General features: G+C 47.8%; 1 protein-coding gene across 4 annotated transcripts; it reads right to left on the bottom strand.

The window, feature by feature from the left end:
* Positions 1-890: 890 nt before the first annotated feature.
* Positions 891-25,507, bottom strand: CGN (cingulin). 4 transcript variants are annotated; one of them, XM_051992640.1, is made up of 21 exons: positions 25,422-25,507; positions 14,403-15,320; positions 13,723-13,823; positions 12,425-12,494; positions 12,246-12,344; positions 11,545-11,684; positions 11,305-11,443; positions 10,815-11,027; positions 9,359-9,507; positions 9,000-9,132; positions 7,823-8,029; positions 7,448-7,654; positions 6,808-7,065; positions 6,140-6,310; positions 5,856-6,017; positions 4,706-4,795; positions 4,191-4,274; positions 3,867-3,985; positions 3,306-3,414; positions 2,991-3,154; positions 891-2,316 (listed from the first exon to the last, which is right to left on the bottom strand). In XM_051992640.1, the coding sequence occupies exons 2-21, from the start codon at positions 15,309-15,311 to the stop codon at positions 2,175-2,177; spliced, it is 3,666 nt and encodes a 1,221-aa protein (XP_051848600.1). In that variant the 5' UTR covers positions 15,312-15,320; positions 25,422-25,507; the 3' UTR covers positions 891-2,174. The 4 variants fall into 4 exon arrangements, with proteins under 4 accessions (XP_051848600.1, XP_051848599.1, XP_051848602.1 ...); XM_051992639.1 differs by lacking the exon at positions 25,422-25,507 and adding an exon at positions 21,847-21,992; XM_051992642.1 differs by lacking the exon at positions 25,422-25,507 and adding an exon at positions 21,775-21,992 and having other exon boundaries at positions 12,246-12,341.

Raw genomic sequence — 25,507 nt, forward strand, 5'->3', positions numbered from 1 at the left:
AATAGCAAAGGAATGTAATCAAGTACATCAACAATTTTCACGTTAATGGAAATTTTAGCTAATAGCAATAAGTATGAACAGGTAAAAAGAAAGTGCAAAGCAAAATCTCCTTTCTTCGACTTAAAATATCATCCCAAAGGAAGAGACTAGAGGGTGAAACTTTTGACATGAGACCCAGAGGTTCCGGGTTCCCAGTCCATGCACTCTACTATTCTAGGCAGGTGACTACCACACCGGGTCACAGGCTAAGTTAGGGCTCCTAAATGAGCCATGATGACTCTTGGCATTGGAAGGATTGCAGGTGGCCCCAGGCACATATTTGGCAAGTTTGCTGCTGTCACACCCCTGTGCTCAGATGTACCAGGTACTCTGGATGATAGCACAGAGATGAATGGGCACTAGAGATAAGATTGCCCCATGCTGGATGATAAGCTAGATTTGGGGATAACTTCTCTTTTCAAAACAGACAGTTGAACAGGATTGGCAGAAAATCCCAGGCAGGAATTGGGCCCTATGCCAAATAAGAATGGGTGGGGACCCTTTGCACCTGAGAGAAGTGTTGGAGTTCCCTTTCCCCTTGTCCTGATAGCCCCAGGAAGTGAGAGAACCAGTTCTATCTAGTTCCCTATCAGCTCTATAATTCCTCCCACCCTCTATCAACTCCACAACCTCCAAGCCTTTTGTACCTCCCTTGAATTTAGTGGAAAATGCAATTGGTTGTACAGCCAGGACTCCTAGGCTTCTCAGGCCCCAACTCCCTCCCCTCCCTTGCCCTATATAGAGCTATGAAGTCCATTCCAATCACAATCCTAGATGCTAACATCTTAAGAGTTAAAAGGGTCTTACTTCACAGGAAAACAATTACACAGGAAGATGAGAGGTTAGCAAGGTTCACAATATAAAGATATATATTTAATTTAAAATAAAATCAAGGAGGAAAAAACTGGAGGGAAAGAGATATCTGATTTGACCAACCAACAGAAGTACAAAAATCACAAAGTTACAAGCCATTGATGAGTGTAGTCTTGTTTCCCTCCCCCAGGCTGCCCGGAGATGATTCATGTGGGCTGGGCCTGTCCTAGAAAGCCAAAGGCAGGATGGAAGTCTTCGGTTCCTCCTCCCATTCCATTTTGAAGTCAGAATTCCCAGCTTGAGGCAGAGGAGCTAAGTATTCAGAACCAGAGTCCTGAGAAAATAGGGATCCTTGCATCCCCTACTGAGGACAAGAGTAGTTCTGTGGGAAGGCTTCAGTAGAATCATTACACCTGAAGAGGCCCTTTGATCTGTGAATCTTTAAAGGTATTTAGACAGCTGGCAGGGTGCCCTGGCCCCAACCAAATCATAACCACACAGCCACCAACGGAAGCCCTGTGAACATAAGAAGTCCTTCCCACAGCACCACGTTACTCTAGCACAGGCCCTTTTCAGTTCTCCTTTTACCAGGAACCAGGAGACTTATCCATCATTTCTGTCCTAAAAGAGCTTGCCTAGTTTTACCTTTTTTAACCAGCCACCTAGGGAGCAAGGACAAGTACAAAGACTGAGAGGGGAACATGCTGGCTAGATGAGGAGGTTGTGATTGGAACCACTTCAGCTCCTCACCCTAGCTAAGGCACTGAAAGGGAAGAAGCATGCTCTTGGGGAAAGGAGAAGTGGTCCCTTGGAGCTGCTGGCTCAAAGCAGGTAAAGGGAAAAAGGAAGGTCTAGAGGCATGGGGGTACCCCAGTGGCCCCCAGGATTGTGCAAAGAAAAGCAGGCAGGACCACGCCAGCGTGTCCACGGCCCATGATATCTCCCTTCTCCCATACCTCCCTACCCAATTAGAAGAAGGATGGGTAAAAGGATCTCATGGGAAATATGTCCCTGAGCCTTAGGATAAAGAGGCTGAAAAAATACAAGTTCTATAGTTTAAATCTCTTAATTCTTTCTGTCCCCCTGCCATCTACCCACTTCCACCCAACTCTATGTTCACATGGAGGGGAGGAGAAGGCAGGGAAAGTCCATTCTACAACCCTGCTCTGTCCCATGCTTAGGTTCCCTTACCACCACCCAGGCCCTCCTTCTAGCAGTGTAGTGTTCTCTGGGGGACCCAGAGAAAGGGAGCCTAAGGCTAGAGGAGGGAAGGACCTTCTCCCCCACCTTGGCCACTAGTCTCCTTGCTGACCGGCCGCTGGTTAGCAAGAGCTAGTTTGGAGGTTACTCTCAGTGAGCAATGATGCAATGGACGAAGGATCATAGATACTGTCAAATTCCTCATCTGAGCTTAGCCCATCATGCTTGAGGGATGCCTCAGCTGCTGACCGTGTAGCCTTGCGCCTGGGGAAGAGGGAGAGAGCACTGTAATCAGGAGAAATGATGAATATGCAGTCAAAACGCAATTCCTTAGGCTAAGCCAGCCCAGGCAACAACTAGAGCACAAGCACCTCCGGGAAGACTGGGTTTTTTCCTATTTGTCCTTTTTGTATTCCTAATACCTAACACAGTATCCTGTACAAATTTGGCACTTAATAAATGCTTCTTAAATTGAAAGGGTCTTACTTTTAGAATCTTCTTTCATCTCATCTCAGATCATAAGAATAATAGCTAACATAGGAAAACAGGTTTGCAGAGCACTTTACAAATATTTCATACAATGCTTACAACAATCCCAGGATTCTTAGCCCCATTTTATAGTTGTGAAAACTGAGTTTAAAACTCCCTGCCAGGGATTAAGTGACTTGCTAGTAAGAATTTGAAACAGAAGTTGACCTCAGTTTTACTGAGCCCAACACCAGATGCTCTATGTACTGTACCACCTAGATTCTAGAGATGATCATATTTACTGGGATCCAACCAGGGATCCATCATGCATACAGTCAACCAAGGCCTGAGCTTCTAATAGAGCAACTAAGGATTGCTGATCCCTCCTTATAAGGCCGGCAAGAACCTGGTGCTGACCAGAGCCCATGTCTCCACAGTCACCTTCTCCTCCCCACTCCAATGAAACCTACCGGGAATCCTTTTCCAGGGCCTTAACCCGGGCCTGCAACTGCTCGTTGATCTCATGCTGCTCTTCTAGCTCCCGTTGGGCCTTCTTCCTCAAACCATCCAGCCGTTCGATTTCCTCTTCTGCCTCATCTACCTGTCGCTTCAGGGCCTTCACCCTCAGGCTCAGCTAGGGAGAATTCATGGGTCAGAAGAACATCTGCCACCCTGAAGTGGACCCTTCCTCCTCCTCCTCATCCAACTGATTCAGAACCCCCTCCCCCCAATTTGTCTAGAAAGGAGATATTCACATTTGACCCTTCTACATCCCACATGCATACCTGATCTTTCTGGTCATTTACATGCTGCCTTTCATCATCAATCTGGATGGAAAGCTCCTTAACTCTCCTTTCCAGTTTTCGGTTTGTGGTTTGCAGAAGGGTCTTCTCCCTAAAGGATGAAGGAGATTGCTCATGACTCTGGTTATCGCCAGTAAGAGAATTACACAGCACACACACACCCTTATTCCACACCCTTATTCTCTTCTCCTATAACAGCTTCTCTTGGTCATGAGAGCTAACACTAGACAGAGAAAGCACAGCCAGGGGATCTGGAAAGGTTTAAGGGGAATTAGATACCATAGCTTTAGATATGGATGAAACCTTAAGAAACCACCGAAACCAACCCCATCTTTCCACAGAGGAAGAAACTGAGGTTTATTGATGAATGAATGTTTACCCAAGGTCATAGCAACTGGCTAATGTGTTCTAGGCAATATTCAAACTCAGATCTTCCTGACTCCAGGCCAGGTACTGGCCCATCCAGCCACCTCACTACTTTTTGGCTGGTGGTCAACAACAGGCCACAGAAGCAACTCCAGAGAAGCCGATCGTGTTTCCTACCTTTCTTCAGCCTGAAGTCGTTCCTGTAGCTCCTGGTTCTGGGACTCCAGCTGAGAGAGGCTGACATTGGGCTTCTGGAAACCTTCTGAACTGGCCAGTCGGCTCTTCAGATCCTTGTTCTGGGGAAGAAACCAAACCAAATTGGGCGTCTTTCCTCCTGCCCCTCAGCCAATGGTTGGTTTTCTCATGAACTCATCATCACAGGGCTAGCCATAGGGCCGACGCCATGTAAAATCTTAAAAGGACTGAGCAGAGTGGATGGCTGTGATAGTGAGCCCAGCTCAGGCTATCAGCACGCATCCTTCCTCACCACAGCCTTCTCACCTGCCTCTCCAGAGAGATTTTGTCACATTCCAGGTCTTGCCGAGTGGATCTCTCCTGCATCAGTTCTCCCCTCAGCTGGTCGATCTGGATTTGGAGTTGGAAAGATTCAAGATGGAGAACAAGGAAAGCCAATGGGACAGAACTCCATTGGTGATGGGGGACCCCGTTTTTCTGCTGTGACCTTGGAGTGATGAGGGCAGGATGGGAAAAGGCAGAACTAGACAAGTTGATTCATTTAATTAACCTCCTAAAGATTAGTAGAAAAACCACAAGTAATTGAAAAGCTACCTTTTACTAAAAAAGGAAGAGTCATGAGTTCAAGTTGAGCCGCTGCCAGACCCTCCTACTCTTACCACACCATCAAGCCTCCTCTCCCAAAGGGGAACCACACCCCCTCCTGGAGAATGAGCGGCACAGACACAACTGAAAAGGCTGGGCCAGCATCCCAAGGGGCAGAGGGGCTTTGCTTTCGGACCAGAGATGGGGGAAATGGGAGGGAGGCCCTGGCCCATCACCTGGTCGCGCCCACGGTTCACTCGATCTGTCAGCAGCTCCACCGTGTTTCTTTCTTCATCAAGCTCTGCCTCCAGGCGGGAGACCTTTTCCTAACAGGGAAATGATGGGTTAACTCCCTGCCTGAATGGGACCCTGGCCAGGCCCTCCCCCACCTGTCCCCACCCCAGCTCTTTCTGTGGCTCAGGAGCTCCTGGCCAGAGCCTGCACACTCCTCAAACTGTGGTGGCCATCGGGAACCATGGGGACAGTGCCCTCTGCTGGCCAGGTAAGTGGTCCCAGGAAAGGGAGGGAACGAAGCCCCTTCCTCTAGGGAACAGCAGGAAGACAAGCCCCCAGGGGCCAGAGGGGCAATTAGGCAGGTTAAGCCAAGAGCAAGTCTATTCACACAAGGGCAACTGGGAAAAGCATCAGGAAAGCTCCAAGTAGGCCTGGTGAAAAACAGAAACCCAAGCACAAGGTGACAGAGAGGGCTCCTCGGGAGCAAGACCCAGAGATCCTGGGCCAAGAGTGGCAGTCAGGAGACCACTGCACTTGTGGGAAGGCCGAGATTTGAAGCCTGGCTCCACTGTTGGGAGCTGTGTAACCAGGAGTGAGCCCAAGGCCTCTGAAGCTTAGTTCCCTCGTGCACTATTTTTTAATTTTTATTTTGCTTTGGTTCTGTTCCGGACCCAGGATTTCCCTGGTACAGGGAACTCTCATAAGAACAGTCTCTCTCCCAAAGCGATCAGGAATTGCTTTGTCATTGATAGTCTTAAGACAGTTATTTGGGGCACTGAGAGGTCCAATCACTGGGCAAACAGGTCAGTAGGAGGACTGGAACTCGGGTCTTTCTTACTGACTTCAAGGCCAGCTCTCTTAACTAAGCCACGCTGACTTAAATAAAGTGGAAATCACTTTCATAGTGCCCGCCTCTCAGGGCCATAGCCCCATTAAGGATCTATTAGACTGGGAACTACTTGAGGGCAGGGTGTTCCCCAGTGCCTGGAACATAGCAGGCAGTTAATAAAAATTTAGACTCTGATTCTGATTGGTGTGAAAGAAAAACACAAAACCTCTTAGTAAACCTTAACACAACACTATAGAAATGTAGCACACAGCACTGAGCCGCGAAGGTAAGTGCTTCATCGTGGATCCTTCCTCATGGCTCACCTCTAGGTTCTTGAGTTGCCGGACCTTGTCATCCTGGGAACGTTTTTTGCTTTCCGTCTCTTGCTCCAGCCCCTGGAGTCTCTGGGCCAGCAGGTCTTTGTCTAACAGGGCTGTATCGCGCTCGGCCTGTAACGTTTGCAGGGCCTGGCGCAGCCGTTGAGCCTGAAGGGAAAGAGAGAGGGGCTTCAGAAGTGCTCTCCAAACCCTGCCCGACACAAGGACTGCAGTAACTGCTGCATCCTTCCAGGGAGAAACCTTCTTCTCCCAGCCCCTCATGGCTCTACCTCCTCCTGCAGCTGGCCCAGACCTCCGGCTGCCTTCTCCGCCTCACTGGCCCATTCTTTGGCCTGGCGCTGGGCACCTGCCACATCCCGACGTGCTTTCTCCTTGTATTCTTCCAGCTGGCCTTGGAGCTGCCCCAGGGCTCTCTGTGACTCCTCTCCAATTTTCTCCAGCTGAAAAGTACAGAGAGAACACAGGTTGGGGTGCCTCCTCCCTCAACAAAGGCCCTAATGCTCTGAGGGTCTTGATTTCTAAGGCTCTCTCCAGAGGCCTCCCCTTCACCATGGCATCCCCGGATAACTCCTGTATCCAGAACTGTGCCCCTAAGCTAGGCCTTTACTCTCATTTACCAGAATAGACAAGAGGGGCCTTATAAAAAGAACTGAAGGATAATCAGGAAAGCTCTCCTTCACAAAAATGTGTTCCCTAATTGTCTATGAATCCGCCTTTAGAGACTGATTTATTTGGGTGTTTAATAGTTTTCATAACAAATGCCCTTGCACGAGAGTTTATCAGCTCTTAGGACGCCATTCCTGTATAAGAGAAGGGGTAAAAAAGCCCTCTATTTCCTGGCTACACCCTGGGGAGTGAGGGATAGAATAAAACCCCTCCCAAAGTGATGGACAGAAGTTGGGGCCTCTGGGCTAAGCTAGGACTCTTGGTCCCTCACCTCCTTGTTCAGTTTCTCTACAGTCTTATCCAACAAACGTTTCTGCTCTTCCAGCTCAGCCTTATTCCGCCGAAGGATTTCCCGTTGCTTCGCTTCCTCCTCGAGGGCCCGGTTTAACGTCTGTTGCTCCTGCCCCAAGCGAGCAAGACTTCGTTGGGCCTCCTCCAACCGCCCCTCCAGCATCCTCTTTGCCCCGGACAGTAATTCTTCCTCTTCCTGGGATGCATTTAGGGCCTTCTCGAGCCGCTGTCTCTCTGCCTGCAGGGAGGACAGGTGGGGGAACGTGGGTGGGTGAGTAGGACCGGTGGGGCAGGAGCAAAGCTTGGATTATAACTTGTCTGGAGATTAAGAGGGGAGGAGACCCAGGAACTCTATGGAATCGGGCCTGGAAGGACCAGGAGGGAAGCTGAGGAACAGAACAGGGAAAGAGGCAAACCAAAGCAAGGAACACTGGTCTAAATGCTGGAACATAGAAATTAAAGGCTCAGATCTCAAAATCAAGGCAGAAGTAGAGGCTTTGGGGGGAGAAAATCCGACATGCCTTAAGAAGGCCATAAATCATGTTATCCAATAGATAGCAGAGTTGAAGCTCACGAAGTAACAGAAAGGGCAGGGGGAAAGCTGAGCAGCACGGACTGACCTCCAGCCGCTGCACCTTGTCCCGAAGTCTAGCCTCCACAGCTTCCCCACCCTCGGCCAAGCTCCGGGCCTCCTTCAGCTGCTGCTCCAGGCCCAAGATCCGCCTCCGGAACTCATCATTCTCCTCTTGGGTTTCGCGTAGCGTGGACTCCACTGCCGCCCGCCGCTGCCCCACCATGGCTGCCTCTGCTTCGGCCACGGCCTTGGCCTGGGGAGGAACAGAGGCGGCTCAGATGGACACACGGAGGCGAGTCATGTTCCCAGGAACCCCACGGCCCCAGAAATATATGCCCGTGGCACATGACTCCTCCTGAGGCTGTAGGGTCTTCCAGATCCCACAGCCCCTCTCCTCCAGCCCCACTCCTGCTCCCCTTACCTTGGCGGTCTCTTCATAGTCCTGCCGAAGCTGCTGAAGGGTCTTATGCAGCTGTAGCTGCTGCTGCTCGACCCCCTTTCCCCGCTCAGCTTCCTCTCTGAGAATGGCCAGTTCTTGTTCTAGTTCCCGCTCCCGGCTCCTGCCAACGGCTTCCTGACTTTGATGATCCCGCAGGTTCTGAAGTTCCTCCTGTGCCCGCTGCAGTTCCTGGGAGGACAAGAATATGAGACGCTGAGGAGCAGGGCGAGGAAGGGTCCCTTAAAAGGTCCCTTAATAGCCAGGTAAGTACCTAAAAAACAGAGAAACACTAGGGGGGGAACCTAGGATCCAAACAAGTATGGCCCCTGGGCAGGGCAAAACACAAAAATTCCCTTGTATTGTCAACTAACCAACAAGCATTTGACAACTACGTTGCCACTGATGAGTTCCCTGAAGACTGGGAACCGTCTCCGAGCATCTAGTTGTTACTAGTACTTCACAATTACTTGTTGAGTGGCTGATGTGGTCTGCACTGGGCTAGACGCCACAGGGGATTCAAAAGGAGTAAAGCAGGAATTCCTGTTCTCTAGTAATTTGCCGATAAATGGCTTCAGATAATCCTGTGCTGAGGAGTAGGATACTATTGTCTGAAAGTTCCATTTCACCGAAGAATCCTGAGGAAGGCTTCGTGGAAGAGGCGACATTCAGGATGGGTCTTAGAAGAGGGATAGGATTAGCTGGATGGAGGATAGGGAGAGGATGCTAGACAAGGAGAGTTCATAACTGACAAGAGAGGTTGGTGCAGTGGCCAGAGATGGCTGAGAGTCAGGACTCCTCCGACCTTGAACCTTGGGCTCAGTTTCTGCCCCTGACACATACTGGATGCTTGACTCAAGCTAAGTCAACAACTCTTGGTGTCTCAGGCAGTTCTGAGTTCCAGACCCAAACTCATATCCATTGCATGAATGAAATCATAAGGCTGGATCAAAAAGAAAAGAAAAGTGATAAACAGTAAAAAGACCAATTCAGTTGGATCGTAGGATTCATGCAGAAATGCAGAGAAAGTTGGACGTATCCAACAGGTAAAAGACCCTTCACCATTCATCAGAGAAAACCTGAAGCCAGTTAGCTGCTGGGGTGAGTAGATATCCTAAGGACTCATCATCTCTGTTCTTTTATGCTCCCTTTATTTATGTACCTTTTTGAGGCTTTCCACCTGGCGGCTATCACCAGCACTGGCTCGGGCCAGCTCTAGATCCTTCTGCAGAACCCCGATCTGTTCCCGGAGTTCTTCCTCCAGATCCTCCTTCTCCAGGCGAAGCTGTAACAACCTATATCCCAGAAGGAGGAAATGGAATGAAAAAGGAAGTACTTTGGCTCTCCCACCAGGGAGACAAAGGCTCCCTCCCGCTCCCTCCCTTCTAATAGCATTCCAAATGCCTGCCCACAGAATCTGGGGCCAAGGCTCCTGGGTGGGGAAAAGACAATGGGGATTTTATTTTTGGAACCTGGGGAGAAATGCCAATCAGGCAATCGCAAGTCAGGGGTGTAACTCACTCCTGCTTGGTTCCGCGAAGCTCTTCTTTGTTTTTCTGGAACATGCCTTGCCAGTGCCCGGTCTCCTCGGCGCTCTCTTGGAGTTCTCGCTCTAGGCCCCGTATGAGGGCTGACACTTTCTGTCTTTCTGCCTCCAGGGTGGCCTGATCCTGGCAGAAGTTAGAAAAAGGGGACAGAAAGCTGAGTCCCAAAGAGCTCTGCTCAGTGCAGGAGGGAGGCAGGGAGGAGGGTGCCGAGCTTCTGTCTATACTGGTACTCTGCTGTAACAGCAGACCTTCAAGAGGATGTGCTCTCCTTCCAATCGTCTTCCACTCCTTCCAAATCCTGTTTTAAAATTGGCTTCTCCAGGAAGTTTCCTCCATTAACATTCCTTCACAAAAGTGGTGGCTGCACATCCCAGAATTCTCTGCATTTTTAACTATTATCTGTTTCTTGACCACTGTTGGGTCCCTTATCCTGCAAGGCCAACTCTAAAAACCTGTCAAAGAGGAGAACAGGCTCCTCAGGCTCATTGTCCCTTGGTGTTTCCCAAAATCTCAGGTGCTATGTTATTTTGTATATATTTTTAGCATCAGTGGCCTTCTTCTCTACATCTACAAGTAGGAGCAAATACCTTCTATTTTTTTTTCCCTATGCTCTCAGGAGACCACCCAGAAAGCTTTAGAGCATCACTCCTCCCGGAAGCTTGTACATTTGAGCAGGGATTTCTGGATAACCCTAGTGGGCAGGAAAGGCTTGAGGTTCAATGGGACCTTCCCAGTATGCACCTGAAGATACCTCCTGGAAACAGGCAGTCACCTGCATGTAAGGTTGGCCACCGGGAATTGTCTCTTTTGAGGTTGAGAGGTCAGGAAAAACAAGGGCAGTATCATCTCTCTTCCTCAGGATCATTCCCCATGGATGCCTGGCAATAGCAGACCCTATCAATAGTGTTGATTTTTTTTTTCAAATTAACCAAGTTTTATCTATGTTTTTCATAAAATCAGCTCCTACTTTTGGTTGTTATTTCAATGGTTTCCTTACTTTCAATTTTATTTATCTCTCCTTTGATTTTCAGGATTTCCGGGTGTTTAATTGGGGATTTTTACTGTTTTTATAATTTTTTTAAGTTGCATGCCCATTTCACTGATTTGCTCTATTTTAATGATATAAACAATTAGAGAGATAATTTTCCCTACAAGTGCCGCTTTGGCAGAATCCCATAAAATGTGACATAGTTTCACTGTCGCCCTCCTCTTTAATGAAATTGTTGGCTGTTTCTATGATTTGTTCTTTGACCCACTCATTCTTTAGGATTATTTCGTTTTGTTGATTTATTAACAAGTGACAAGACCATGGACTCGAGCGACACCCGAGTTTCTTTCACTTCTAGTTCTCCCTATGGGATACTGTGACTCTGAACACAAAATCCAAAAATCCCTTTCTCCCTGTAACCAACCACAGCCATCCCACATACTTGGGAGGCATCCTTCACGCTGCGGCGCAGCTGCTCCATGTCCTGTTGGCACTGCTGCCGGACCCGCTCCACCTCCTGGTCCCGAGAGGCCACCTCCTCCTTCAGCACCCCCTTCAAAGCCGTCAGTTCGCGCTCCCGCTGCCGGAGCTGCTCCTCTTGCCGCTGCTTCCCCTCCAGCACTTCCTCCAGTAACTCCCTGGTCTCTAGCAGGTCCTGAGTCGCATCAGACAAGAGGCTGTTCTTAGAAGTCAGGACGGAAGTCCTCCGTTTCCCCACTACTTTTTAGTTAGTGTGAGGGAACAGATGAAGAACCATTCTCCAAGGGTCTCCTTTCTGAAGCTTGCAGAGCAAGGGCCCCCGACTTTTAAAGGCTCATCTGGAACCAAGCCGCAGATGGCTGGGCTCTGCAGCCCCGTCCCTCTTCCCAAGCGAACTTGTTTGGGGCAGCCCTGAAGATAGGTGCTAAGGAGCCATCCCTCCTTCCCTCTACCTTCAGCAGGGCCTCCTTCCCAGCCTCGGAGGTCTGTTCCTGCTTTAGCTTTAGCCTGTCTTGCACGTCTTTCAGCTGGTCCTCAAGCCCGTGCCGGAGCCGCTCACCCTGATCCAGCAGGAGCTTCATGTCCTGGAGCCTGGTGGCAAAGGCAGCAAACTCTCAGTCTCCCTTCCAGACAATCCCTGGGCCGATGAGAAGAGCCTCGGCCCCCTCCTGCCTTCCCCAAGTCCTACTCACTCCTGGGCGCTACGCTGCGTCTCTGCCTTCTTCCTTTCTAGTCTCTCCTGCAGCCGCAGACACTCCTCCACCTTCTCCTCCAGCTGCCGTTCCAGCCCGAGTCGGGAGGGCTCCCGAGAGAGCTCCAGCTTCTGTCGTTTCTGGAAGAAGAGAGGACGGGGACGGAGGGGGACCCTCCAGGGAGATGGGGTGGAAACAGGATCAGCTGCCATGATTCCTCCCTCATTTTTTGGCTTGTTAGCAATTCAAAGGAACACAGAGCTGCTGGGGTTTAAACCCTTTCTCCTCTTCTGCTCTAACGACATGAGCTCCCTTCTGCTGTTCCAAGAACACTTCATTTTCCTCATTTTTCTTTCCTTTTCCCCCTCCCAAATTATTTCTAGCCAGCAGAGCTAGGTGGTGCTATTGAGCACAAAGCACTGGACACGAAGTCAGGAAGATCTAAGTTTAAAACCTACATCAGCCACTTAATAGCTGTGGGACCCAAGGAAAGTAACTTTCTGTCTGCCTCAGGTTCCTCAACTGTAAAATGGGGATGGTAACGGCACCTTTCTCTTGGGATCACATCCTGCCGTGTGAGGGATAATCATAGCACCTACTTGTAAGGATCAAATTTAAAAAGGACATAATGCAAAGTACTTTGGAAACCCGAATGTGCTGTAGGAAGATTACCTATTACTACGAGTAGCCTGTTCACTCACCTTTACCTCCTCATCCAGCTTTTGCTGTAGCTCATCTACCTTCTGAACCAGCCCACGATGTACGGCCACGGACTGTGACACATTGGGAGGGTTTACCTGCTAGGGACAGGGAGGAAAGATAACTCTCATTTCAAAGCCTAAGGCCCGTCTTCATGTTTTTACCCTAAGGTACCACTCACCGCTAGGGCCTGCATCTGTTCCAAAACCAGGCTGACCTTCCTCTTCACAGATGCTTCACTTTCTGAACTCCTGTGGGAGAGGTACAAAATAAGGGGCTGAAAGAAAGGAGTAGTAAAGAATGAGCAAAGGAAAGGTGGAGGGAAGGAGAGGGAGATGGAGGAGGAGAGGGGAAGAGACAGAGACAGAGAAAGACAGCAACAGAGACAGAGAAAGAAGGGAGAAAAAGAGTGACAGAGACAGAGAAGCAGAGAGAAGAGAGCAACAGACAGAGACAGACAAAGAGAGAGACAGGCAGAAAGAAACAGAGAAAGAGAAAGACAAAGTGACAAACACAGGCAGAAAGAAACAAAGAAAGAAGGGAGAAAGAGAGTGACAGAGACAGTGAAGCAGAGAGAAGCAACAGACAGAGACAGACAAAGAGAGAGACAGGCAGGAAAACAGAGAAAGAGAAAGACAAAGCGACAGACACAGGCAGAAAGAGACAGAGAAAGAAGGGAGAAAGAGTGATAGAGACACAAAGAAGCAGAGATACACAGAGAGAGAGACAGAGAGAAAAAGACAGAGAGAGGGCAAGAGTGAACACCCTTCCCTCCTGCCCCAGGACTCTAGTCTCTGCTCTGCCTTCGGTAACTCTCCCCCTTAAACTTACCCTTCTGAAAGGGACCTGTATGTGCCAAAATGTTTGTAGCAGCCCTGTTTGTAGTGACTAGAAACTGGAAAATGAATGGATGCCCATCAGTTGGAGAATGGCTGGGTAAATTGTGGTATATGAATGTTATGGAATATTATTGTTCTGTAAGAAATGACCAGCAGGATGAATACAGAGAGGCCTGGAGAGTCTTACATGAACTGATGCTAAGTGAAATGAGCAGAACCAGGAGATCATTATACACTTCGACAACGATATTGTATGAGGACATTTTTTGATGGAAGTGGATTTCTTTGACAAAGAGACTTGAGTTTCAATTGATAAATGACGGACAAAAGCAGCTACACCCAAAGAAAGAACACTGGGAAACGAATGTGAACTATCTGCATTTTTGTTTTTCTTCCCGGGTTATTTCTACCTTCTGAATCCAATTTTCCCTGTGCAACAAGAGAACTGTTCGGTTCTGCAAACATGTATTGTATCTAGGATATACTGCAACATATCCAACATATAAAGGACTGCTTGCCATCTAGGGGAGGGGGTGGAGGGAGGGAGGGGGAAAAAAAATCGGAAAAGAAACGAGTGCAAGGAATAATGTTGTCATTATAAAGTAATCATTAAATAAAAATTAAAAAAAAAAAACCTTACCCTTCTCGTAGGATACTATAGATGGTCGCTTTAGCATGATCAGCACTGCCAGGGGTCGTGGCTTCCTGCTGGTCCCTCAAAAGGTCTGGGGTTGACTTGAACTGTAAAGACCAAACAGAGCAAGACAGAGGAGTCATGGAAGGAGAGATGCAAGGTGGCAGGGACAGAGAGGAGGAAGGTGGGAGCCCTGCCAAATAGGGATAGAAAGCAGATAAGCCAGCTTAGATGTAAGATAATGAAGGATTGCTACTGGGAATCTGAGGAAGAGGCTTGAAGAGGAATGTCTGGACAAGCTATGCTTGCTTGCTATGTTTTTTCCTAACCCAAGGCAAACTATTTATGGATGAGTGAAATATTTAAATTCTCTACTGTGGACAGACTGCTCCGCTTTCTGAAGGCTCGATGAAAATGCTCTCAGTAGAGGAGCAGGGATGGGAGGTCAGAAGGAAGGAGCCAGGGGTATAGATGGACTAGAATTCAGGGATAGAGGAGGTAGAGTAATAGGAAGGTTTTAAATGTTTGCAGGAGGACCCCTGATAGTAAAAGTTTTAAGGAGATGAAACTGAGAAACCTGTTCCCTAACCGCAATACTAGATAAACAGTTACTCCTAGTGTTCTGGCTTGATGGGAGAAGCTGGGAGAAGATGAGGGTTAGGTGGTGATAGGCTGGGGAACCTCACCTGCATTAGGGAAGGGTCCCGGGCCCTCCCCCGTGGCTCCTCAAAGCTCTGTAACACCCATTCCTGGGTCTGTCGGGATCGGCTGACAACATTTGTTGGGGCTTGACCCTGATTCAGACCACTCATCATACTGGGCGGCTTCGAGTTAGGGGAGGAGGAGTTGCTGAAGTTCCGATCCTGGTCCCGATTCCGGTCCCGGTCCTGGTTCCGGTCCTGGTTCCGGTCCCGTTCCTCCGCTGTATCTCGAGGTGCATGACTATCCAGGCTCTGACTCCGCTTTCGGTGTTCAGTGGACAGTCGGACACGGTGGCCAGTCCGGCCCCTCGTTTGGGAGCCTCGGCTGTCAAACTTGTTAATGAGCGAATCCACGGAGGAGAGGGGCGCCGTGTCAATGGCGCTCCCAGGGGGGCCGTCCGGAGAGGTTAGTTCCAGCAGGCTGCCCGTCAGCACACCTGGGCCCACAGGAGCCGAGTCCAGCAGGGAGGCGTGGGAACGGGAGCGCTGGAGCTTGTTCTTCTGCTCGGCTCCAGGCTCCTCATCAGAGGTGCTGCCCTGGGAATAGGAGCCAAAAAACCTCCGCGGCGAGCCGTAGGGGTTCTCGGGAAGCTCCGAGTCTGAGCTCAGCGAGTCAGGGGCTCCTCTGCTGCCGTTCCCCTTGATCTGCACCCCAAAGGAGTCGCCGCCCTTCTCCCCGCTGTTGAGCACCACAAAGGGCTGGCCGGCAATGCCCTGCACCCGGACTGCCACGCCGTAAGAGCTAGCTCTGGAGTCCTTGGCGGGGCGACGAGCACCCCGGCGGAAGGTGGCAGCCTGGGGGTTATCGGCTGACTCTGTAATGAATCGGATCTGCACACCATGGTCCACTGGCGCCCGGGGCTCGGCCACGGCTGTTGCCCGCTCCATGTACATGAGGGGATCCTGGAGGGCAGAAAACAGTCAGCACGAAATAAACAAAAGCATCCCGGTTTTACGCCTCAGGTTTGTCCTGAGCCAGAAGAACTGAAAACGAAGCTCAGACGTCTTCATCTTTTCATCCCCCCACGTCCCAATCTGAGTTATAACTTTAGCTCTAACGTCTCATTGGCCTCCAATAGCGGGGTTAAGGAGGAACAGCACAGTACAATGGATAGAAACAGTGAGGGGCAGCGGATGGTGCAGTGATAGAGCACCAGCCCTGAAGTCAGGAGGACCCGAGTTCAAATCTGATCCCAGGCACTTAACACTTCCTGGCTGTGTGACCCTGGGCAAGTCACTTAACCCCAATTGCCTCGGAAAAAAAAAAAAGTAAGGTAGACTCAGATTGAAGTCCCACCTATGTCAGAAAACATTTTCACTTTGCAAAGTCCAAGTAATTCCCTAAGACTTTATGTTACAGAAAAGTTCCTTTCACCAAAGAATCAGAAGTCCAGTTCCTATCTCTTAAGGGAAGCGTGTCAGCTATCTGCTGCTGGTGCAGCCGTTGAATCCGAGAAGGAAAAGCTATAAAACTGAGATCGCTTCTTTCCTAAAGTGTTCTCAACCTAGATGAAGGCCCTCTTCCCCCAACAGCAGGTCTGACACCTCACTGGGCAGCCCTGGCTAGCCATCTCCGAGGACTATATTTAGACAGGAATTCATTCAATCAACTAACATCTACTTATCGAACATATCGCGTACAAAGAACTGCGCTAATAAGAGCTTTTAGAGTTCTTTAAAGTTTCGCAAAGTACTTTGTGCACATTCATGCTTAGAAAGCCCGGGCCGCCAGCCTGGTTACATAAGTGATTTTCAGAGGTAGGACCAGAATGGAAGTCTCTGCAGACTTCTTGAGATCCACACTAAGGCTGCCTTTCCAGCAGGTCCCTCCAAGAGCCACTGGAGAGATACCATTTATATACAATGACCACAGGGCAAGAGAGACCGCAATGGTGGGGTCCACAGCAGGCAAACAAATCGGGAGTTAAGACGTCCACTCCCTGGGACTGAGAGCGATCCTTTCTTTCCTTTAAGGCAGTAAGAGGAACATTCCTGGTATGTGCTGGCAGAGGGAGTCTGGGGGAGGGAGACAAGGAAGGGAGTTTCTTTTCTAGGTATACAAAGAGATCCAGCTCTTCCAGCTCTTATGTTAATCTCCACCATGGACCAGGACCAAGCTGCAGGAGAGGCACCAGACCCAAATGCAAAAACAAACACCCATTAAACTCTCCTAGCTCGGAACCCAGCTCCGGGGAGACTTGGCACTAGCCCCCAAACTCCTGTCAGGAGCCTTCGGAATAGGGTGGGGTCAAAGCTCGGTCAGAGACATGAGGAGGGAATTCAGCTCCAGAAAGGAATTGGGGTAAGAACAGCCTGAAAATGGAAGAAAGGAGTCTCCTTCTCCTTCTCTTCTGCTAGTCTAACAAGCTTAGGTTTGAGGGCAAACTCAAACTAGGGGGAAACCAAAAAACACCATTGATTTATCCCATTACTAACCAGGCTAATTACTTGGGCTAGCCAACCAAACATCTAAAAGGATCAAAGATCAAAAAAAAGATCTTTTTGTTTTTGTGTATGTTTTTGGTGGGGAAGGGGAAAAGTGTTTAATGATCAGAAATTGAACTTAAGAGTGAGGGTCTTTTCCCAGTGGTCATATAGGAAACTAAGGAATACGTGGCTTCTGCTTGGAGCAATGGAACAAGAGAAAAGTAAGGGCAAAATATGAAAAGAAAACAAAGGCATCAAACTGAATACCCCAACTTATTAATTCAGCTGTCCAAAGGAGCACCATCACTGGGTCAAAATCTCATCTTGTGCACACACACACGCACACACACGTGCGCACGCGGGGCAGAGAAGAGCCAAGTCTGTCTGTCCTTCTGGGGACCCCAGTTTGAAGGTAAGTAGCCAAAAGAAACTCTAGAGGGACCACCCACAGTAACTTTCAAGTCAAGAAGCATTTATTAAGTACTTGCTGTATACTAGTGATTACCATTTATGCTACTTGCTGGGAATACAAACAAAGGCAGAAGCATAGTCCTTGCCCCAAAAGAGCTTATAGATGAATGGAAGCCACAACATACAAATAACTATGTGCATAAATAATGGCAGTTAGCTGGCAAGCAGATAGCCTGGAGTCAGAAAGCCCCGAGTTCAAATCCAGCCTCAATTACTAGCTGTGTGACTCTGGGCAAGTGACTTTACCCTGTGCCTCAGTTTTCTTATCTGTAAAATAAACTAGAGAAGGAATCACTCCAGTATCTTTGCCAAGAAACCCCCCAAATGGGGTCACAAAAAGGCAGACACAAATGAAACAATTCATTAAGAATAAATAAACATCGAAGAGATGGAAAGCATAAATTGGAAGTATCTCAGAGGAAGGATCAGCAAGAGGGGGATGGGGAAGATGTACTGCAGTAAGTAGAATCTGAGTCACGGCACGAAGGCAGTTAGGAGGTGGAGGCGAGCGCATCCTAGGCATGGGATGAGAGCCCGTGAAAAGGCGAAGCATCCGGAATGAGGCTTGTGTCCAGGGCAAGACGGCCCGTGCTGCCAGATCAGAGACTACATGGAAGGAAATACTGTAAGACCGGGAAGGTGGGAGGGGGACCCCGTGGGAAAGGGCTTTGAAAAGCAAACAAGATTTTGAATTTGATCATGGAGGTAACAGAGCCACTGGAGTTTACTGACTATGGGGGTGGGGTGACACTGTCAGATCATGCTGGCAGCTGAGTGGAGAGTGCACTGGAGGCCGGGAGGGCAATCTAAAGGCTCTGAATGGCGCATGTGTGAAGTGCTGAGGGCTCCATTAGGGCAGCAGTGATGTCAGACAAGAGGCGATAGCTACAAGAGAGATCCCAAAGGCAGAACAGATAGGACTCAAACTGGACATCGAGGGTGGCTGAGAACAAAGAGTTGAGGATGTTCTCATCTGGCTGGCAAGAGGGTGGTGCCCCCCACAGTAAAAGTGGGAAAGAGGGGAGGATTTGGGGGGCTACGGCTACTGAATTCAGTTTTCCTAGCTTGGTCTCACTGCGCCTCTCATTCGCATCTTTGGATCTAGCAGAAGCAAACTCTACCTATACTTCTGGGTCTCAAAAAATGACTCGACTTATTAGGCTGCCCTACATGAATAAGGCAGCTACCAGTCGCCCAGATTCAGGTCAGTAACTTTCCTGGCCGGGCAAGAAACGGTGGCCACCCACCCTTCTGGGAGGAATAATGAGCCCGTCCCCTCCGTTTCAGTCATCTGGTCTCATGGCCTGTAATCATCTGATTGTCAGTCAGGGGACAGGAGGATTGGAGGGATAGTTCAGAGGAGGTCAGAAAGAAAGGCTTTAAATCATTCAAGGTGGAAAACCCGAAACCTACACGCCTACTGTTACACAGCCGCGAGGGCGGAGCCGCTGCCGACCAGGGCAGACTCTGGGGCCTTGTGCAATCCCCCAGCGCCGAGTAAATAGTACCTCGACCTATAACATGGAAGCCAGGTGCTTCCCCAGCCCAGATCCCAACCTAAGTCCTTCCCTTGCTTAGACTTTTCGAAGACAAAAGGTCTCTCCTCGTCAGCCGCATACTCTCCAGGAACAAGTCTCAAAGTCAATCTCACCTCTGTCATTCCTGCTCACAAGGAAGGGGAACAAATGAAACTGCTTCAGACGACTTCCATAGTTACTCATTAGCTTGCCCTGCCCCAATTCCTTCACCCCAGCCCAGTGGCAGGAGTCCAGCACCCACGGAGGGAGTGACAGTGTCCCTGGACTCTAGGCAGGAAGGCCTGGTTTACAGGAAAATTAAAGGTAAGGCTGGAGCCCCCGGGGAGCAAGCTTCTGGGCCTTATGGACACAGAGGTTGAGAAGTCAACAAATGACAGGTGTCTGATTCTGACCTTTTTGCTCACCCCTGGGACATAAGAAGCCATGGGGACATGAAGATTCCTCACATTTAGGCCAAGTGCCCAAAGCATAAAATGTGAGTGGCCTGTGGCAGAACGATGAGAAAATGCTGAAACTGGAGAGCCAAGCTAGAATTGCTTGGCCACTAGGTAAGAAAAAAAAAAAAAACAACACAATGAGGAACTGGGCCCCTGCAAACTTGATGAACTGGTTTGGAAAACAAGATAAAGGGAGAGAGACGTGGGGAATACATAGGAAGCTGGGGAGGCAAAAGAGAGAAAGTCCAGACAACATGCAGAGTGGGGGGGGAAGGACCCCGGGCAAACGCTCCATCTAGCTGACATATAAGGCAGGAAGGAAGGAGAGAATAAGGCCGGAAAGGGTCAAGGCGGAAGAATTTAGTATGACAATATTTGACAAGAGATCGATTCCCTTCCCAAATCCTTTAATATGACCCTAAGTTGCCTTCCTACTCCATTAGTGAGCTGGGCAGAATTCCTTTTGGCAGAATCACAGAATTGTTGAGTTTTCAGCTGGAAGAGCCTTTAAAAATCTTCTAATCCGATTATTCCTATTTTACAGAAAAGGCAACCAAGGCCAGGGACATAAAATGATTTCTACAAGATTATATAAATATCGAGTAGCAAGAATGAGATTCTGACTCAGAATCTGGATTGTCCCGAGTCATTTTTTTCCCCCCTCTACACCAGTCAAGGATGATATGAGTGCTCAGGCCAGAAAACAGAGAAGGTAGACATAAACCTGCCAGGTAATTCTCTGGACCACAGACATCACCGGGATCCATGGTGAAATAGAAGAGGCAGGAGTGTTGGCAGCTTGATTCCAAAATAGCGGTTACTAATTATTTTCAAATTAAAGCAACTTTCCTGAGGCAAGGCATCAAAGCGACCAAGCTGAAGCTGGATCTGAGTTTTCTTGTTCATCACTCCATAAAATTAAACTTGGGGTTCTTTAGTAGCTTAGCAGAGACATTAGATTTCTCTTATCTTCACAATTTATGATTATTAAACTCCTGAATGTTTTTCAGCTTTATCAGTGTAAAATCTATCCAACCAAGCAGCACAATTAGATAAATATTGATGCTTGAGACCAGGAATCTCAGAAATGGGACTGTAAATACTTCTTGCAAATTACAGGGTAGGGCAATCAGTATCCTAATACTAAGAGTTTTACTTAGCAGATGAACCCAGAAACAACAAAGACAAGTAAGAAAGGGAAAAAATCTCCAACCTCTGCCATAAAGATCACACACTGGAGGCCATCTATGTGTTCCCAGGGAAAACTCCTCCCAAAAGGAACAGCCCTGGATCTAGAGTCAAAAGACATGAATTTGAATTCTGGTTCTGCCACCTCTGTGACAGTTTCCTCATCTGTAAAAGGAAAGGGTTACACTAGATCAAAGGTTTTTACTCTTTTTGCCTCATGTCTGATTTTTAGCAATCTAGTGAAACTTACAGATCATTTCTCAGAACCAGTGTTTTTTTAAAAAGCACAGGAAAAATACATAGGATTACAAAGGAAATCAATATTAAAATACAGTTATCAATGTTTTTTAAGTTCCCAGACCCTCTAAGAAGAATCCCGGACCAGGAAATCTCAAATGTCAAATCTAGAACTAATTCTATGATCTATAAAATGATCTAGGCTGCTCTGTGGGATACCTCCCAGAGATGGCAGGAAAATAAAGCTGAGGAAGATTTGGACAGATCAGAATGGAAAGGGGCAGGACTAGGGACTTTAGTATGATAGTGGTATTCTTTCTGACATCCCTTAATAGGATCCTAACTTGCCTTCCTATTCTACTAGTGACCTTGACAACATCCCTTGTGACTGAAGGAATCACAAAAATCACTGAATTTTCAGCTAGAAGAGTTCTTACAGTCCAATCATCTTTAATTTACAGATGAGGAAACTTAAGACAGAAACTCAAAATCTTAAAGGGCTTTACTCCCAGATAGAGACAGGAGACAAAAAGGTTATCATTCCCTTGTTTGATGTCTCAGGGTCCCCTATTTGCATCCATGTAGATGGAATAGATTTCTGAGTGGCCGGGAGAGGGGGAAATAGCTGAGCCATCGCACCGGAAAGAGGGAAGAACGAACCAGCAGCCACGTCCAGGGGAAAGGCTGTGGCCAGTTCTGCCCGGAGGTTGGGAGCAGGACTGCAGAGACGGAGCTGTCTTCAGGTCCTCTCCTTCTAACTCCCCGTCCTCGTTTTTGAACCCCCAGAGTTCCTCTACCAGCTGCCAAAGTCAAGAGAAATCTAGTCCCTAGGAGACTCCTCCATGCCCGAGGCAAATCCTGCCCCTCGGGCGCCCTTACCTGGCACCTGCCCAAGGCCCTGCCCCGGTCACCTCGCGCAGGGGTGTCTAGTTAGAAAAGGCCCTCCAATTAGTTGCATTTCCCCGGGTTCCAGCTCGGAACCTTAGCCCCAGCGAATAACATCGCCAGCGCACCTGCCCAGCCCTTGCCCAGTCCTCCCCAACCTGCCTTCCTCCGCACCTGAGTGTCCCCCGGAGGGATGGGATCAGATTACCGGTGCTGCCCGCTTCTGGGCTCTCCCTGGTCACTCACCTCCGGCCCTGCCCGGCCTGGCTCTGATCGTCTGCTGGGCGCTTTCGCTCCGGCTGGCCTGGGCTGGCCTGGCCTGGGCTGGGCTGGGCTGGGCTGCAGGATGGCACGCGCGGCTCCGCTGCTCTCCCCCTTCTTCCTCCCTCCACCCCCCTCCCCTACCTCTCCAACCTGTTACTCCCTTCCCCCGAACTCCGCCCCTTCCCCGCCTCCATTGGCCCATCACCGCCCCGCCCCGCCCCGCGCTTCCGAGGATTGGCCTGTGAATCCCAAGCTAGGCGGGCCTGCGGTAGACCTGGAATGATACCCGGGGTCTGGTATGGGGGTCGGAGAGGGAGGGCGGGGGAGGTCACGTGGTGCCAGACGGTTGGGAAAGGGGAGGGGGTGGTGCGGCTAGTTACTAGGAGGCCATTTTGGGGGAGTAGCTGAAAGCTTCCAATATACCCCCCCAACACACCTCCGCCCCCTTTTCCTTAGCCAGATGAACCTGCAGGTTAGAGCATCTTTCCAACTCTAGGAAGAAAAAAGGCTTCACCTTGAGCCACGGATCCTTGTTTTATCCCAGCTAAAAAAATCTGTATTAATCTCTAGCAGAATTTCTTTCCTCCTCTTGACTTCGGTTCACCTTAGCTAAAAATACAATACAAACCAAAAGCCTCAAACAAACCCAAAAGACAAACAAACAAAAAAAACCCAATTCTTCTGAAATGTCCTTTATGAAAACCCAAATACTTCATTTTCACCTCATGCAGAAAATTTCCACCTTTTCCTTAAGCCCAAACCCTTCCTCCAAGCCTACCTGAGATAAGAAACGAAGTATAAGACAACAAAAAGCTCATTCCTCAGGAAAAGGCCAACAGAAGGGTCCAAGACCCGACTAAGCTCGTATTCCTACGTAACCTGCTTTGGACAGTGTTGCTTTTATTCCATTGAGAAGAAAGGGAAACGTGGAAGAACTAGTTTACATTGAGTACGGCACAATAGAAACAATAAATGCTGGGGGGTGGGGGAAAGGGGGAGGAGGACACCGGCAATGTCAGGAACAATTTACTGGCCTACTTCAAAATAATTTCCCCACACACAAAGAATTCAAGAAATGCTCCTGAATGATCCCAACGATCGAGTAATAGCTAGCATTTATATAGCGCTTTGAATGTAAAGCACTTTAAATATATTAATTCATTTGATTGAGACCTCATGAAAGACAAAGCTATCGCTCTGGCACATGAAGAGATTAGGAGTAGGGGGGATTTATGCTGACAAACACTGCTGTTAAAAGCAGCATGATTTCCTAGATCTAAAAAATGAGCCAGTAAATCCACCAATAATCAACAAGCAATTATTAAGCACCTATACTGTACCGGGCATTAGATTAGACAGACACTGGGAATAAAAGGACAGGAGTGAAACAAACAGCTCCCCCCCATGAAATCAAGATGCAAGAGTCGAAACGTCTTCATCTCGGAGATAAGGAGCTCGAAGAGGAATATGTTGAAGAGCCAGCTCAGAAACCAAGAATTCACTGAACAAGCTGACTCCCTCCCATCCCCCAGCTTTCCTCTCAGGTGAGTAAGGTGTGTCCAATAACTAGAAGACTAAAGTCCTTTCCTTTCCTAGGCTGGGACAAAAACAAAGCCTCCGCATTCCAAGGGAAGCTTTATATAACAATTAGGGCCATCAGCCTTGGGCTTTGCCCCACGTGGTGACAGAAGGAAAGCTTTGCTTTGGGTTTTAAGGTGAGGTCTAGTCCTGAGGCAGGTTTCTCTCAGGAAGATAAGACCATAGTATATATATAGAGACGAAGTTTTTTTTTTTTTTTTTTTAAACATATGATACCATAGAATTAGCTCAGATTAGAAAAGGGGAAACTCCTAGATTAATGACCAATTATAAATATAAACATATATAGTTGAATCACATAAAATCCCCCAGATCTTCACTACATAGATTATAACTTATGTGGTACACATATTATACAATATTTAACACCTTAATTAACACTTAATACATATGCAAGACAAACTCGGAAAGAAACTCCACCTTTTACCCTTTGGCCTGAGACTAGGGAAAAACTGAGCAATAGTGAGTCACTATCATCTGTTCCTCAAGAATGCACTTTATATTGGATTTGAGGTCATCATACTGAGGCTGCACCACTTTTACACCTTTTTTTTTGGGGGGGGGGCGGCTTTAGCAATGGGAGTTAAATGATTTGCCCAGGGTCGCACAACTAGCGTCAAGTGTCTGAGGCTGGATTTGAACTCAGGTCCTCTTGACTCTAGGACTCTATCAATTATACCACCCAACTGCCCCAACGTTTACACTTTTAAAGTAGGAAGGGATCTGTTCCTTAAAGAAATAAAAATATAAGAGAGTTGGGAAAATGGATAACTACAAATTTCAAAGTTTGGGAGGGGTTAGGTGGGGTATAGATAGAGACTGAGTCAATGAGTTTTAACAATCTATATACACTTATTATGTGGCTACCCCCAGCAATAGCCTGAAGACATAAGAGGCTAAAGACAGTCCCTGCCCTCTGAAATCTTACAATCTAAAGAGAAAAACAAACAAAAGTCTACAGATCAAACATTATAAAAGTATAAATAGGAAACATTTAATCGAGAAAAAATGATGTAATTAGGAAGAGTTGGGAAAAGCTTTTAGTTGGGATTTTAATTGGGACTTGAAAGAAGCCAGAAGAGCCAGATGAAGAAAGCTTTCTATGGGTGATAATCAAAGAAAATTCCCAGAGCTGGAATGTATACAAATTTGTATACAAATGTACAAAAAACAAACACAGAACATAAATAGGAAGTATTTAACGAGAGAAGATGATGCAATTAGGAAGAGTTGGGAAAGGCTTTCAGTTGGGATTTTAATTGGAATTTGAAAGAAGCCAGAAGAGCCAGATGAGGAGAGAGAGCTTTCTATGGGTAATAACCAGAGAAAATTCCCAGAGCTGGAAAATGAAGGGCTTTTGCACAAATAAAACTAATGAAACTAGAATAAGAAGAAAAAGTTAAAGAATTGGGGGGGGGGGGGGAAGGAACTTCCTACACTGATTAAAACAAAAAGTCTGAATATGGCACAGTGAAAATAGAAATCAGCTCTACAATCAGAGAACACAATTCAAATCCCACCTTTGGCACTACCTGTGTGGTTTTTGACAAGTAACAATATTCCTGAGCAGTCTTTTCTCATCTCCTTAGACTAGATAGGCTTTGAGATCCTTTCCAGCTCTAAATTTATGATATTGTGATGCCTTAACCTTCTTCTGAAAGAGAATGCCATCTGCAAAGTAACTAAAAACTCAACCTTCATTTACTCGTTCAATAAATGCTTACTTATTTTTAATATGTATAGAATATTATATAAACAAAATATCATTAAGAATATATATATTTATTGAGCATATCTCTGCAAGTCATCATTCAGAGCATAGAGTTGTGTGAAATAGTTTCTTAAATCTAGGAGACAAGATGAAATTCAAATGCAAATATATATATATTTTAAAAAGATGATACATATAGGATTCAAACTGATTCAATAAATCCAATTAACATTAATTAAGTACTTACTTTGTGCAAGATTTTAAGGTGCTATAGATTTGGGGCCAGATCTGGGGAAGCAATACTACCAAGTTTTAGTTCTTCTAACACTCCTG

The sequence above is a fragment of the Antechinus flavipes genome, chromosome 4, assembly GCF_016432865.1.
Source record: "Antechinus flavipes isolate AdamAnt ecotype Samford, QLD, Australia chromosome 4, AdamAnt_v2, whole genome shotgun sequence".
In the NCBI taxonomy this organism is placed as follows: domain Eukaryota; kingdom Metazoa; phylum Chordata; class Mammalia; order Dasyuromorphia; family Dasyuridae; genus Antechinus; species Antechinus flavipes.

What these genes read in the sequence shown, in the direction of transcription:
- CGN (XM_051992640.1), bottom strand. Translation starts at nt 15,311, where the DNA reads ATGTACATGGAGCGGGCAACAGCCGTGGCCGAGCCCCGGGCGCCAGTG. An exon ending in TATAGTATCCTACGAGAAGG is followed by an intron (nt 12,495 to 13,722) that starts GTAAGGTTTTTT and finishes CCTCTCCCACAG; the next exon opens with GAGTTCAGAAAGTGAAGCAT. An exon ending in ACTATGAAGAGACCGCCAAG is followed by an intron (nt 7,655 to 7,822) that starts GTAAGGGGAGCA and finishes GTTCCTCCCCAG; the next exon opens with GCCAAGGCCGTGGCCGAAGC.